The 15,173-nt window shown below is 48.5% G+C and overlaps 2 protein-coding genes across 3 annotated transcripts in view; one reads left to right on the forward strand and one right to left on the reverse strand.

Moving 5' to 3' along the window:
• TCTN1 (tectonic family member 1) overlaps positions 1-3,788 on the forward strand; it is a 26,356-nt gene extending 22,568 nt beyond the window's left edge. Inside the window, exons 13-15 of the mRNA XM_015567270.1 lie at positions 1,680-1,805; positions 2,695-2,839; positions 3,706-3,788. Coding sequence (XP_015422756.1) covers positions 1,680-1,805; positions 2,695-2,838 — 270 coding nt within the window. The 3' untranslated portion in view covers position 2,839; positions 3,706-3,788. The remainder of the gene's footprint in view (positions 1-1,679; positions 1,806-2,694; positions 2,840-3,705) is intronic.
• A 47-nt stretch (positions 3,789-3,835) lies between these two features.
• Positions 3,836-15,173, reverse strand: part of HVCN1 (hydrogen voltage gated channel 1) — a 27,838-nt gene continuing 16,500 nt past the window's right edge. Inside the window, exons 3-7 of one of the 2 annotated variants that reach the window (XM_006768914.2) lie at positions 13,423-13,725; positions 9,121-9,225; positions 6,187-6,418; positions 4,434-4,546; positions 3,836-4,133 (exon numbers count right to left, since the gene is read on the reverse strand). In XM_006768914.2, the coding sequence (XP_006768977.1) occupies positions 4,068-4,133; positions 4,434-4,546; positions 6,187-6,418; positions 9,121-9,225; positions 13,423-13,725 (819 nt within the window). In that variant the 3' untranslated portion in view covers positions 3,836-4,067. Of the gene's footprint in view, positions 4,547-6,186; positions 6,419-9,120; positions 9,226-13,422; positions 13,726-15,173 lie in introns of both variants that reach the window. The other variant, XM_015567349.1, reaches the window with a different exon arrangement.

The raw sequence follows: 15,173 nt of genomic DNA on the forward strand, positions 1-15,173 counted from the left end.
TCTAGGCATTGGATATGAGACAAGTGTGAGGACTGTCTCAAAGAGATTGAGACATCCCCTCATCCTCAGAGCTGTTCCCTGGTCTATAAAGGCGGCCCACATGAGAGCTTTCAATTCAAAAGTTCCCAAGAGTTTAATGGAATTTGACATCCTATAAATGGGTTCCTGATCACATGTGATTCTTTTGCCCACCCTTTCCTTTTGTCTCAGCAGTCAGTGTGGGCTGGCCCCCATGCCTGGAGGTGTGCTCTCCATCTTATCCTTTAATTGCCCAGCTTTTTCTTGTCACAGTCTCTTCAGGCCTTTCATTATCTGCTAGCATATTTATAGCATGGGGACGGGGTGAGGACGCCTCCCCAGCTTGGATCCCGCCCTTCCTACCAGAGACGGGTGACTGCTCAGTCCCTGCTGTTCAGCTGCTAAGTCTTGGCTCGGCGCTGCTGCCTCAGTGAACCAGGCAGATTGCTTCTGGCTTCTTGGAGATGAGATAAGACATCCAGTTATTACTTCCCCCTCAGAAGGGAAAACAGGTTGGGAGGAGACGCAGCAGCGAGGACATTAGCACTGCCAGGGTCTGTGCTGGTCCAGGGAGCTTAGGGCCTGGGGTGGGTTTTGGGCCAACCTTTCAGGAAACCCAGGTAGAAGCAGACATGTGAGCATCTGCTAAGCTCAGTTACACCAGCTGTTTGTTGCATCTTCTAATAACAGGATAGTCAAGGATCTCTCAGCCTACAAATTGCTTCAAAGGCAGTTCCAAGCTAAGGATCCCACCAGTGCCTTTTTGGCAGGCACAAATTTAGCAGGCCTGCTAGCTTCTCATGCCTTGAAATGTTTTTAAAACCTTGCTATTGTGGAAAATTTCAAACATACACAAAAATAGAATAATACAACGGAATCCCTTCTAACCATCATGCAGCTTCAACAGTTATCCCAGTTGCCAACTATAGAGGTCTAGACTCTAGAGCCTGGAAAAAGATCGGGAAGACCCACCAACCATTTTCCCCCTGGGGCTGCCCAAACAGAGGCCCTGGGGCAGAGGCCTCAGGCCCAGCTCCCACAGCGTCGTCTGAACTGGCAGCTCCATGGAGGCGCTTGGTTCCGGTGGAGAGTTGGCAGTATCTTTGACAACTCAGACTCTGCCTATAAACCCAGTGTAACATCTTAATTGCCAATTGATGAAATAAGATAAATGAAAAGAAGGCACTTACATTTCTTGTAAGTGTATTTTAACATGATATGCAATTGGGTTTAATTTGTCTGTTAATAATACCATCCTCTCTTCCTCCTCCCCACCCAATGCCAGTTTCTCTCCTCAAGTATCTTGGAGGTAGCGGTAAACAGATAGAGGAAGTTAGAGCAGGCAAGGCCCTGAAGGTTCTACAGACATGCCCTGGGCTTACAACTCCCAGGTGATGCTGGCCTCTTTAGAAATCAGAGGAATTGGAAGGAATGGAAAAATTGTGCTTTAGGTGTTAAAATGTTTTTGGAGCATTGAGTACTTTAAAATATGTGCTTTCTCTAAGCGGTTTTTATCTGAACTTTGAGAGTCTATTCATTCTCTTGTTCAGAACATTTTGTAATATGTGAAACATTTTATAATTAAAACTCTGAACTGCAGATTAAGTTTGACTTGCAGTTGGCGTAATAGTCAAACTGATTAACAGCATTTTGTTTTGTAGGATGTCTGCCAGCTCCCGCTGGCTTTGGTTATAGAAGTGAAGTGGACGAAGTACGGATCCTTACTGAACCCACAGGCTAAAATAGTCAACGTAACTGCAAATCTAATTTCATCCTCATATCCTAAGGTAGGCCTAACTTTAGTTTCAAGGTATAGGTTAAGATCCAAGTCCAGACAAAACTCAAGTGTGATAGTGAAATTTATTATTTTGTGAAAAATATTATAATTAAAATGGAAACAATCTGGATTATTTTTTTAAAATACATTTTTATTGATTTCAGAGAGGAAGGGAGAGAGATAGAAACATCAATGATGAGAGAGAATCATTGATCGGCTGCCTCCTGCATGACCCCTACTAGGGATTGAACCCACAACCCAGGCACGTGCCCTTGACTGGAATCAAACCCGAGAGCCTTCAGTCCGCAGGCCGACATTCTATCCACTGAGCCAAACCAGCCAGGGCAACAATCTGGATTCTTAAAACATTGTAGCAGTCATTTTCTTTCACTTAGCCAGTGGTTCTCAACCTTCCTAATGCCGTGACCCTTTAATACAGTTCCTCATGTTGTGGTGACCCCCAACCATAAAATTATTTTCGTTGCTACTTCATAACTGTAATTTTGCTGTTATGAATCGTAATGTAAATATCTGATATGCTATATGTGTTTCCCGACAGTCGCAACCCACAGGTTGAGAACCGCTGATTAGACTCTAAGTCTTAGAGGAAAAACTTCCACTGACAAGGGTTTTATTCACAGTAGCGTGCTTGTTTAGATTTGATCTTTAAAATTCTTATGAAAATTGAGTTGTGATTGACATTGATGTGTTGGGACAAGCTGGGTAAAAATTATTTCTCTCATCCAAGTTCATGGCTGATTAGCCCTCCACATACCTATCAGATTTTTGAATGGACCAACAATGGTCGGTGAGGAAGAGAATGAAAGATGTCCTCCTGTCTTTGTTATCCTGGTAGCATACGGCGGCAAGGCTTACACCACCCTGGCTTTTTATTACAGACCAACTCAGGAAAAGAAAGGACGGTTCTTATTTCCACCGCGGTTACTTTCGTGGATGTGTCTGCTCCTGCAGTGGCAGGCTTCAGAGCTCGGCCAACCATCAATGCCAAGCTGCCCTTCAATTTCTTCTTCCCATTTGTTTGACGTAAGTCATTAAGGAAAGGAGGCTACACCTCTAGAACAGAGTGGCTGCGGGGCCCCTCAGCAGCATCTCATTTTATTAGACTTCCAGACCAGTACCCCTCCCCTCCCCACTCACTTCCCTCCTTTTGGAAATTTTATTCTACTTGGTTTGACTTTAAAATGGGGCACTATCTGATCTTGGTAATTTCCAAAACTCTCAACACACAGATCATATGTGGAAACCAAATGGCACCTTCGTGAAGACGGTAGAGAGAACAGACTTTGAAGTAGCTAGCACAGGCATTGAGGGCTTATCCAGTTCACTCACCTCCTGCTTTGATGTGAGTTGTTGTTAAAATAATCATTGTTTTTAGTTCAGGTTTTCTTTCAAGTCCCATTGAAATGAGTACAAAAATAGCGAACTATTGTATAAGCTCATGCAGATAGAATACAAGGCCTCAGGGGGGGGTCTTCCCCCAAATGTCATGTTAATTAGAGTGGAGTCTTGGGTCCAATCAACATTTCTGTCCCAGGCACTGTCGCTAGCTAGCTCTCCAACTGGTGGGCTGGTGTGGAATGCCACAGAGCAGTTCCAAGCAGTTGAAGCTGGAAAGAATATAGTAGGAGGGTCCGGGGGAAGGAGAGAGTTTATGTTATACATTAACTGTACAGTAATTGAGAAAAATGTCAGGGGGCAGAACGAGGTGGAGCCAGCTAGCAGCTGGGTGATGCAGCTGGATGATGCGGAGGAGGGCGTGGGAACCCGAGGACAGCCTCCTTGGGGAACTGCCCTCCAACAAGCTGTTCAGAACAGCCTGGAAACAGAAAAGGCCTTTCCTGAATGGGCTGGTCGCTAAGGTAGCTTCCTTTTTTCCTTTTGTCTTTCAGAGCGCTCATATGAAAGAATGCCGCAGTATTCACGTAGAACGTGAAAACTGCATTTGGTGAGATTAAATGTTATATACAACTAGTGACTGTCCAGCTGTGTTGTACATTTCCAAGCAAGAGTCAAGTGTTCAACATGAGAAACAGCTTATGATACATTTGTGATACAGTGCAGGTGGGAATGGGATGGGAAGCCCTCGGTCACACCGAGGAAGAGAGAGAGCCTTCTGGAAGACTGTCCCTCCAGGATCCAAGTTGGGTAGGAGGCAGAGACATCAGACCAGCCTGTCCCGCAGATGCCCCACGCGTCTCATTCACAGCCACAGCCCGTGAGGCGGTGTCTCTGGAGTGGAGCAGGGATGCCTCTAGTTCACCTCCCCCAGAAGTCCGTGCTGTCTCAGTAGCTTGTTAAGTCTTTCAATTTCTTGTTCCTGTTATTACAAAAGCAGAGAAATAACTGAGTTTACCTCTGAGCCTCATCAGGGATGTGACCATCATTCCGTGAGCCCTGGTACGAGGACAGGCCACGAAGCCACAGTCAGATGGGGTCCAGTGGCAAGAGGAGGGACGCCAGCCTAGCTCTGGGAAGGAGGCAAGGGCAGGGAGGACTTGGCCAGGGGGAGGGGTGTTCCTGGCTCAAGGCCCACAGGAGCGAAGGCCTGGCGTGAGAAGCACTGGGCTGAGGTGGGCAACTGCCAACAGGTGGTATTTCCCCAGAAGTGCTTTCTTACCTTCTCAGAGCAGCTGAACTCGAGGTGCTGGATCTTGGCAGCCAATTGCATATTTATCTGTTTTAACCTCAACAGTTGCCGTTCTGAACGTGTCTTAACTGAGATAATTATTCCTGAAAAATAATTGAGGGTCTCAATGATCCTGGTTTCTAATTAAACCACTTGAAAAAAAAATCTGTGTTCCTTATAAACGTATACAGTTGAGAAGAGTGGCGACAGACAAGTAAAACAGTCATTGCTTAAAGGCACCTGAACTAGGAGGGTCAGGTTTTTCATTTCTGAGCGACTCATTTCGGAGGACCTCGTTGTGAAATACTTCTCTTTGGTTCCCAGGGGCTGGAAAATCCTTAAAAATAATCACTGACCAGATGAGCACTGAGCTCCTCAGCACAAAGCTTCTTCACCACAGCACTGCCTAGAGGAGTGTGTGCAAAAGCCACAAAGGCGCTGGCCTGGCTGGTGTGGCTCAGTGAATAGAGTGTCGGTCAGCACTGCCTAGCAGCAGTGTGTGCAAAAGCCACAAAGGCGCTGGCCTGACTGGTGTGGCTCAGTGAATAGAGTGTCGGCCCGAGCACCGAGGGGTTGCGGGTTCGATTCCCAGTTAAGGGGATGTATCTGGGTTGCAGGTTCTATCCCTGCCTCAGTTGGTGCACGTGCTCGAGGCAACCAATCTCTCTCACATAGATGTTTTTCTCTCTCTCAAATCAATAAAAATAAAATAAAGTCACAGCAGAAACATGAATTCTCTGAGATAGAGGCTCCCTGTACAAACAGGGTGTGCAAGGCGTAGGCTTTTTACCTAAAATACGCAGTATTTCTTCAAGTGTGTGCTCCACAGCCAGTGTCTACAGCATGTGACTAGGTATTACGTACCCAGAAAGTATCAGATCGGTCAATTTGGAAAATATTACAGTTCTCAGAGCCTTCATCACACTAACACATGTTGTGCTTTTCTCAAAGGGGGCAGGATCTAGCGTAAATCATTTTTCAGCTTTCTTGCATCCCTTTTGGATGAGGCCCCTCCCCAGGTGGGTAGGGTGTGATTAGTCTAATACAGTGGTCGGCAAACTCATTAGTCATCAGAGCCAAATATCAACAGTACAACGACTGAAATCTCTTTTGAGAGCCAAATTTTTTAAACTTAAACTATATAGGTAGGTACATAGTTATTAACTTAATTAGGGCACGCCTAAGCTGGCCTTTGTTAAAAACGTCCTCAATCTGATTGAGGTACGTTCGCTGAGGTTGACCCCTTCCAACTCTCCCATCCACACTCGCTGGGTATCCCGAGGCCCACCTGCGCCCGTCTCCTGTCAACCGACCAACCGACCGACGGACCGACACCCCCCACTTCTAACGCCATTTCTTCAAAATACACTCGCCCAGGCCGAAAACCGACTTCTGCGCATGGGCCACGAAGTTTCAGTCGCACTGTACGTGGTATTTTGTGGAAGAGCCACACTCAAAGAGGCCAAAGAGCCGCATGTGGCTTGTGAGCCATGGTTTGCCGACCACTGGTCTAATAGAAATAGGGCCTAAAGGAGAAAGGTAGTTCCTCTGAGAGCACATGTCTCGGTGTCCGTCTTAGCCACAGAGGTGGTGGTGGGACCCCCGATCAGACCACTTCACTTTCCTCTAGACGGCGGGGAGGAGAGGGAAACGACCTGGAAACCAGGACCTGCAGCCTCTGTGTCCACTCCCAGGCGCCACCCGTTCCTATCTGCTCTGCCACCCAGGGGTGCAGGGGACATACCGTTGATGATCCGGGCCACCCGCCACAGCCGGAGCAGAATCAACAGGCCGAGGGCCTCAAACTCATGCTCCTGGAACAGGAGGACGATGTCCAGGACAAATGAGACCACAACGACAACAGAGTCCAGGATTTCAAACTTGTGGTGGAAGAACTCGAAGCGGAAAACAGATATTTTAAAGAAAACCTCTATCATGAAGAAGGTCAAGATGGCGATGCTCATGTAGTGGAACACCTGAAGGAGACAAGGAAGCACAGTGAGAGCAGGTCCGGGCTGGGGCAGGTCACACAGACCAGCAGGCCTGAGTGCACCTGTCAGGTCGCCAGAGAGAGATTTCATTCACTGACCAGTCCCAAGCCCCTGCCAGCACCAGGCCCTGTTCTCGGGCTGGTAAAACAGCGGGAAGAGCAGACAGGGCTCTGCTCTTCGAAGGACAGCGGGGCGATGGCGGATTGGAAAACATCCGCCGTGCCTATTGGCATAGCAATACTATAACCATGCAGAAACCTTATTTTCTTTCATTGGGCCTTTCCATTTTTTTCCCTTTGACTCAAACTCGCCTCTCACCCAGCACCCTGACTCACCCAGCACCCTGACTCACCCAGCACCCTGACTCACCCAGCACCCTGACTCACCCATCTTGCTTAATCATGAAGCCCTCAGAACAGTGAGGTTCTGGTCAGCACCCAGTAGTCTTAGAACAAGTCTACTGATTATAGAGACAGAATTTTCAATCAAACTACAGAGAGCATGTTGGCCTCAGTTTCCAGGAAAGCAGAGCCATCCCTTCAAACATGTCCTTGCCCAATCAGGACAGAATGATTCCATGGCTGACATCAGGACCAGAAACAGTGATCAACTACCCTCTACCCTAGCGCCAACCAATCAGTAGAGACCATGACCCTAACTCCTTGAGTCATGATTAATGATTCCCCCCCGCCCCCTCCCCCCAAAAGTCCTTCCCCTGGAAGCCATGGGGAAGGATTTTTTTTGAGCAGTAGCTCACCTGTGACTCCAGGCATGGTGCCATCTCCTTAATAAATCCTTACTTCCTTGGCTGCAAACTCGCGTTTGATAAGTGCAGGCAAACAGACCCTTCAGTTGGGTAACAATGCCACTGCTTGGAATTTATCCTACAGCTTAATTCACGTGTACAGAGACTTGTAAGGGTACTTACTGCAGCATCACTTGCCAAACAAGATCTTTTACATCAGGGGTCCTCAAACTCTTTAAACAGGGGGCCAGTTCACTGTCCCTCAGACCGTTGGAGGGCCGGACTATAGTTTAAAACAAACCTATGAACAAATTCCTATGCACACTGCACATATCTTATTGTGAAGTAAAAAAACAAAACAGGAACAAATACAATATTTGTATTTGCATGTGGCCCGCGGGCCGTAGTTTGAGGACCCCTGTTCTACATAGTTTGTAGAAAAATTGAAATATCCATTAGAGGGCAGTCGTCAAATGCATTATGGTACTTCCATATGGAGCACTATGCAACTGTTAAAAAGACCAAGGCTGATCCATATGGGTTGACTAGCAATGATCACCAAGGTAGATGGCGAGTGAAGAGTTCCCAGATCCTGACGGATAAATACTGGTCTTCAGTAAAGTAACCATGTCCATTCTGAGGCAGGGAAAGTTCAAAGTCAGCTGGGACATCATCTTTGAGCAGGGAAACGCTCAAAGACTATGGGGTCGTGCCAAAGGAACACAGCAGTCCACTCGAAGGGGCTCACAGTGGCCAGGTTTGGGACCATTTGAATATTGAAAAGAATGGCTATCATTGTAATACACAGTATATACAACACAAAAAATCCATGCGACCATAGTGAGGGGTTACATGCACACACATGTGCACACGGGAAAAAGGAAAGCTCTTATAAAAGAATAGCAACTATGTGATGTAGAAGGAAAGACAACTCAAAATCACCAGTCTGCATCCCCCAGTGTATTCACTGGCCAGCCAGTGCTCACGAGTGGATGCTAATTGGCTGTTAGGGAATTATTGATAATTGTAAAGGTATGGAAATGCTATTGTGGTTCTGTAGGAGGAAGACCTTATTCTTAGGTACATCAAAGTATTTAGGATGAAGTGTCATGATGTCTAACTTTCAAATGGTCAGACAGTAATATATGGGTGTGTTTGTGGATAGAGATATAAAGCAAATGTAGCAAAATGTCGATTTGCCTCTTTTTTTTTTCATAATCAAAAAGTTGAGGACAAAGAAGGGCACAAGACAGTGAGCTTGCAGGTATGTTATTGATTCTGTTAAAAAAAAAATAGAAGGAAAGAGAAATTCATCCATGTATGGAAGGGCGGGGGCTGGCCGCAGAGGGACACCTTAAGGGTGCCTTGGGAAAGGGGCCACGCGTAGGAAGGTGGTGTTTTACACCCGAAAGGGCATTTTCGAATTATAAATCAACTTTTGTTTTTAAAAAAGTGTTGAGAGAAGCTTTCCAGCCCCCGACTGTCTCCTATGTTACTGACGATGGGCCACAGGTGGTGTATTTTTGGGGTATCCAGTGCCCCTGGGGCGAATGTTGGGGAGGGACTCGGCAGGAAGCGTGAATCAGGGAATAATGGCACATCCCCGATGGCTCCAGCCTAGGGACCCCATCAGAACGGCTAAGGAGAAACAGCTCTTCTAGGGGACGGGAAAGTATGGTTCTCCTGGTCGGAGCGTCCCTCTGGAATCAGGGACACACTCCAGCTCAGTGGTCGGCTCAGTGGTCGGTCCGGGAAGCCATCAAGTGAAAGGAGAAAGTGTCCTGCTTGTAGTAAATGCTTATCTATAACTTTCCTCTGCCCTTTGACTAAAAGCACCCCATCTGCTCTCATGCAGCCTCAGGGCGGCTGCTGCCCACCCTACTCTGTCCCCTCCAGGGCAGGTACCAGAGTGAAGAAAGCATAAGGGCTGTGGACACGCTACCCTGCCGGCGTAGTTGTTCTTGTCCGGCTGGATGATCTTCAGGTCCAGGATGAGCTCGGCCAGCACCAGGAGGGCATCCAGCACAACCAGGCAAATGATGATGACCTGCGGACCCGGGGAAGGAGGAGAAGCCATGAGCCCTAAAGGGAGACCGCCTTCTGTCTTTCAAAGGTTGGTTTGGAAACATCTGGATGAAACCACTAGGGAAAAATGCCAAGGATGGGAGGCTGCTGGCTATGGCCCAAGCACCCTGTGGGGAGCCCGCTGGGACCCAGCTCCTCCACGGAAGCCACAGAAGCCCCTCCTCCCCCTGCTGCCTTCCCAGGCTGTTCGCCACCTCAGTGCCTGTACCAGGGCATCTCAGGACAGCTCACTTACTGACCCTCTGTCACTACTTGTCTTTTTTTTTTAAATTTTTTTTTTTATTGATTTCATTTTTTAAAAAATATATTTTATTGATTTTTTACAGAGAGGAAGGGAGAGAGCTAGAGAGCCAGAAACATCGATCAGCTGCCTCCTGCACATCTCCCACTGGGGACGTGCCCGCAACCCAGGTACATGCCCTTGACCGGAATCGCACCTGGGACCCTTCAGTCTGCAGGCCGACGCTCTATCCACCGAGCCAAACCGGTTTCGGCTTTTTTTTATTGATTTCAAAGATGAAGGGAGACAGAGAGATAGAAACATCAATGATAAGAATCATTGATCAGCTGCCTCCTGCACACCCCACACTGGGCATTGAGCCCACAACCCAGGCATGTGCCCTGATCGGGAATCGAACCATGACCTCCTGGTTCATAGGTCGATGCTCAACCACTGAGCCATGTCAGCCGGGCACTACTTGTTTTTTCTTACTCGTTCACTGTTTCCCAGCATCTCTCAAACCAAACTGCTAATTCCTAGGTGGCAAACAAAATAAGTAATAAAAACATTCTGCCACATTTTTATTTTCCTAGTACTGTGCATTGCTCTCGCTTGGGCAAGCCCAGAGTAGATGCTCAGCAAATAATGAGCCACATGCAGCCTCAGAGGTCTGAGTGGTGGGAGGGACCTCCAGGCTCTGCCCGCTTTGGGCAGTTGGGTTACAGGGATGTCCGCTGTGCACCTAAAACAGCTGCCCGACTCAGGTGGAAAACCGGGAAGAGTTGTGGGAAAGACAGTCACGACCTGGGGGCAGAGGAGGGCAGTGGGAACCAGAGCGGAGGGAGTGCGTGATCGCAGTGACGGTGGTGGTCACGGAGATGGAGGTGGTGACGACTCTGATGAGGGCGCTAATGGGTGGTGGTGACAGTGTTGAGAGAGACCACAGGGAAGACAGGGTGGTGATGGGAATGGCAGCAATGGAGGGACCCAGGGGACGTTGCGTGACTTTCTTCCTTTGGAAACGGTGGACCATTACTAGCTTCCCCCGGGGCCTTGCCTCTGACACTCTCAGGTACATCGATTTTGGCCTCTGAAGGTTAATATTGCCATTAATTTTCTTGGCAGTTTCAGGATGAAATTCTACAAGTTCAGGCCTACTAAGAATGATGTACTGTATACATTTTTTATCATTTCCACCTGTAGCCAATTATTTCAGTAATTAAATGATTTGATGATATGGAATATTGTGAAATTGCATGGCAAACTGTTTTTTAATGAAGTTTTCATACAGATCAAATTCAGCAGCTTAATAAAGATTCAAGCTTTTGGTGGTTTTTTTTCCCCCCTTTTCTTTCTTTTTTCACCCTGGGTTTTATTTTAGAGTTAAAGGGATCTGACTTCAAAAAGCAAGGCATATTAAAATAGAAATATTAAAAACAGACTGCATATTCAGCCATAAAAAGGGACAAAGTACTGGTACATGCTATGACGTGGTTTGAACCTAGAAAACATTATGCTAAAGTGAAAGAAGCCAGATGCAAAAGACAATCTGTATTGTATAATTCCATTTATACGAAATGTCCAGAACAGGCACATCTATAGACACAGTAAGATCAGCGGTTGTCAGGGGCTGGGAGGTTATTGTTTAATGGGTAGCAAACCTCCTTTGGGGTGATGAGAACGTTCTGGAACTAGATAGTGGTGATGGCTGTGCAACATTGTGAATGTATTAAATAAATGCCACTGAATGATTCACTTTGAAATGATTAATTTTATATGAATCTCAGGCCCAAGGTCACAAAGCTACAATGCCTGGGTCCCCACCCTGTATTTTCTCTCTTGGTTGTGCCATCCCATGTGTGACAGCAGTCAGCTGTACATCAGGTCACCTTGGCCACCTCAAACCATGTGGAACAAGTGGTTTGAAGGAAAGGGATTCCAGAACCTTCTGTATGCTGATCCTACTGGCACAGAACTAACCCCTGAGCCTGAACCTGTATCCCCCGCTGTGCGGTGCCACCTTTCTTCTACTCTGAGCCCCCTCTCCAGATCTGGTCATGTCACCCCCTCCCTGCCCCCTGTAAACTTTCCATGGCTGCCCACTGCCCAGGGGTGACGACCTTCCAGTGCCACCTCTCTTGCCAAGCGGTCCCTCTTCTCACCACACACATGCCTCGTTGGGCCCTCCTCAGTCCTGCAATGCTGCCAACCCTCTCCTACCTCGGGGCCTTAGCAACAGGGCCATCTGCCTGGAAAGCTGCTCCCTCTCCCACCCACTGAGCTCACTCCTGCCCAGCCTTCATGTGTTGTGGGGAGAGGGGCATGTCACCTCCTAGACATGTCTCCCCCGTCCCCAGGATCTCTCAGAGCCCCCTCTGTTTTCCTACAGAGGGCTTCTCTCCACTTGTAACCAGTTATCTGTCCGGGTGGTTTCTGGAATGACTGTATCCGTGAGTGGGGCAGGAACATGTCCACCGTGCTCTCCACTGTACCCCCCCTCCCCCAACACACACAGGTGCTAAGAAACGGCTGTAGAGTGAATGACTAGACATCTCTACTTGTTTTTCCCCAGTCCCAGCATCTCCGGGATCCCAGCTCAGGGGCCAGCTGTTGGGCTGAGTCAGGAGAAGGGGGGCACCTCCCGAGGGGGATAATCCAGGGCTCCCCTGGCAGCTGGAAGGAAGCTGGCTCCTTCCTCCTGCTCCTGAAAATTGAGGGTTTGGGATTTCAACCCCAACAACTTAATACCACGCTTTCTTTCCTGTCGCAGCCACAGAGGAAAGCACTGTGCCTGCTGGGCCTGCATTCTTTCTCGAAGCCACATAAAAGCGACAAAAGACCAAAATAAGTTTTCCCTGTCTTACCCTGGAACAAAGTCCGCGACGGGAGAGGCAAGGACTGCTTCTCTCTGCTTCCAGAAGGGACACTGGCTCTTGGTAGGAAGCGGATTATCTTGGCCCAGGGTCCCCCAAATGGCTCCCCCCACGGTAACCGGGCTGTGTGCTTCCCCAGTGTCCTGGGCCTCCTGCATTCTCCTGGCCTTACACGTGCTCCTGGACTCCTGGCTGCCACCCGAGGGCTGGCCAGACTCCACCTGCCTTTATCCTTCACAGTCAGATGGCAGGACAGGTCCTGAACTCCGGAGAAAGCTCCATTCCTTTGCTATCCTTTGAAGCCCCCCATCTCCCTCTCATGGTCTCCCCATGACCACACCTGGAAGTCGGCGGTGAGTGAAGCCTGGCAGGTATTTTTGGCTGAGACTGAGGCCCCCAGGGTGAAGAGTGGGTGTGGCCTGGCACCCTCTTGCCTTGTGGGGCTGGCACGTTTTTTCTGCCTCCAATGTTTATCCTTTAGTTGACTTTGTGAGTGTGCGGCAAAATTGGTATAACATGAAATTGACCATTTTAGAATTCATTAGCATTAAGTCTCTACCCAAGGTTGTGGAACCACCCACCACTATATAGTTCCAGAACATTTTCATCACCCCAAATGGGAGCCCTGTACCCATGAGGCAGTCTGCCCGTCCTTCCCTCCCTCCAACCTGTGACAACCACCAGTCTGGGCCTACGGATTTGCTCCTTCTGGGCATTTCACACAAATGGAATCACACAATACAGTCTTTTGTGTCTGGCTTCCAGCAGCATGTTCTCCAGGTTCATCCATGCTACAGCCGGTGTCAGCGTTTCCTTCCTTTTCGTGACTGAGGAGTATTCCAGTGGGTGGATGGACCACATTTCGTTTATCCATTCATCAGAGGATGGGCCGTTGGGGTGTGATTTAATCCCTGAAACATGGGACCTGCCCCGTGGACCCAGCACTGTGTAGGCGCCTGGCACATGGTCGGTGCCCAGGAGACATCTGCACCGTGAATGAGGCAGTGGCAGAGATGGGCCCCCACCCCAGCCTCGTGACTCTCAGCTGAGGGCTCTGCCCACCTACCTGAAACCTGTGGGAGCCGAAGAGCTTCTTCAACCTGCTCCTGAAGTCTAGAGGGCGCCGGGGTGTGGAGACAGGGGCCGCAGTTGGCTCGGCAGCTCTGCCCTCCTCCTCCGAGGCTGGTGTTGGCGGCGGCGGCGGCTGCTGCTCCTCCTCCTCCTCCTCTTCCTCCTCCTCCTCTTCTTCATTCTCCCATTTCTTGTAGTTGATGTTCCAGGCATGGCAGTCGTCCCCGACGACAGTGAAGTGCCGCAGGAACTTGCTCATCCTCTCGGCGGGAGCCACCTTGGCCCTTCGGGTGACCGTCTGAAGGGAGGGGACCGAGAGTGAGCGCTCGGCAGGGCGGCCTCGCAGCCCGGAGCCCGACCAGACCACTGGGACCCCACGTCTCTCTGGCGGGGAGCAGGGCCCCAGCTGGGCCACAGGGGTGAGGGCAGTCCCAGAGCTCAGAGCACCGTGTGAGCACAGAGACCGTGAGGTCACAGTGGTTTCTTGTGCTTTTATTTTTGGAATCCAGGCTGTCAGTGTCAGTGAGGCGACAGGAAATGCCAGACCCCATCAGGCCTATCACTGCGGTCTGGTTGGCAGTAACCAACGGAATTGGTACTACAACCCAGTTACAAAATACCCATCACGGGCCCACGTGTAAAGGTCGGAAGAAGGCCGCATGGTTCAGAGATATCACAACCTGAAAAACCAGAGGCGAGAGTTGCAAGGGGGAGGGGGAAGCCAAAAGTAAAAGTACCCAGAGTTTCAGGCCGTGGCCCATCAGTCCTTGAAAGGTGAGAAGCAAATGGATTCTTTTCTAGGTTCAGCTGTTTGAAACACACGACGGACAATTACTTAAAGACCAATGGTCTCAAAGCAAAAAGCAAATAATCGTCATCTCTTGGCCCAGAAAATACATTTTTAAAAAAATATATATATTTATTGATTTTTTTACAGAGAGGAAGGGAGAGGGATAGAGAATTAGAAACATCGATGAGAGAGGAACATCGATCAGCTGCCTCCTGCACACTCCCCACCGGGGATATGCCCACAACCAAGGCACATGCTCCTGACCGGAATCGAACCTGGAACCCTTGAGTCCACAGGCCTATGCTCTTATCCGCTGAGCCAAACCAGTTAGGGCGATAATACATTTTTTAATAAAGTTTGATAATGAAAAGTTTCAGGAATGGATGCAAGAATAGGCAATATGGTCAGTGGAACAGAAGAGAGCCCCAAGGAGAACCTGGATGTGATGGCGGTGGCAGGTCAGATGAGCGGGAAAGGCTGGCGAGGTCAGGACAACTGGCTTTCCCAATAGAAAAGTAAGTAAACAAAAGACCCCCATACAACACAAAGAATAAATTTAGGAGGCATTAGCATTAATGTGTGTGTGTGTGTGTGTGTGTGTGTATGTGTATGTATTTTTTTAAAACTTTAAAAGTCTTAGAACAAAATACAAGTATCTTCATGACCTCAAAACAGGGAAAGATTGTTTAAAGAAGACAAAACTGCTTGATCGGCATGGCTCAGTGGTTTAGCATCAAGCTATGACCCAGGAGGTCATGGTTTGATTCCAGGAGGTCACAGTTCGATTCCGGATTGTGGGCTCAATACGCAGTGTGGGGCGAGCAGGAGGCAGCCGATCAATGATTCTCTCTCATCACTGATGTTTCTCTTTCTCCCTGTTCCTTCCTCTCTGAAATCAATATATACATATTTTAAAAAATAAAATAAGAAATGTCATTGAGGAATCTGTAAATATA

This window comes from Myotis davidii, unplaced genomic scaffold, assembly GCF_000327345.1.
Source record: "Myotis davidii unplaced genomic scaffold, ASM32734v1 scaffold223, whole genome shotgun sequence".
Lineage (NCBI taxonomy): Eukaryota > Metazoa > Chordata > Mammalia > Chiroptera > Vespertilionidae > Myotis > Myotis davidii.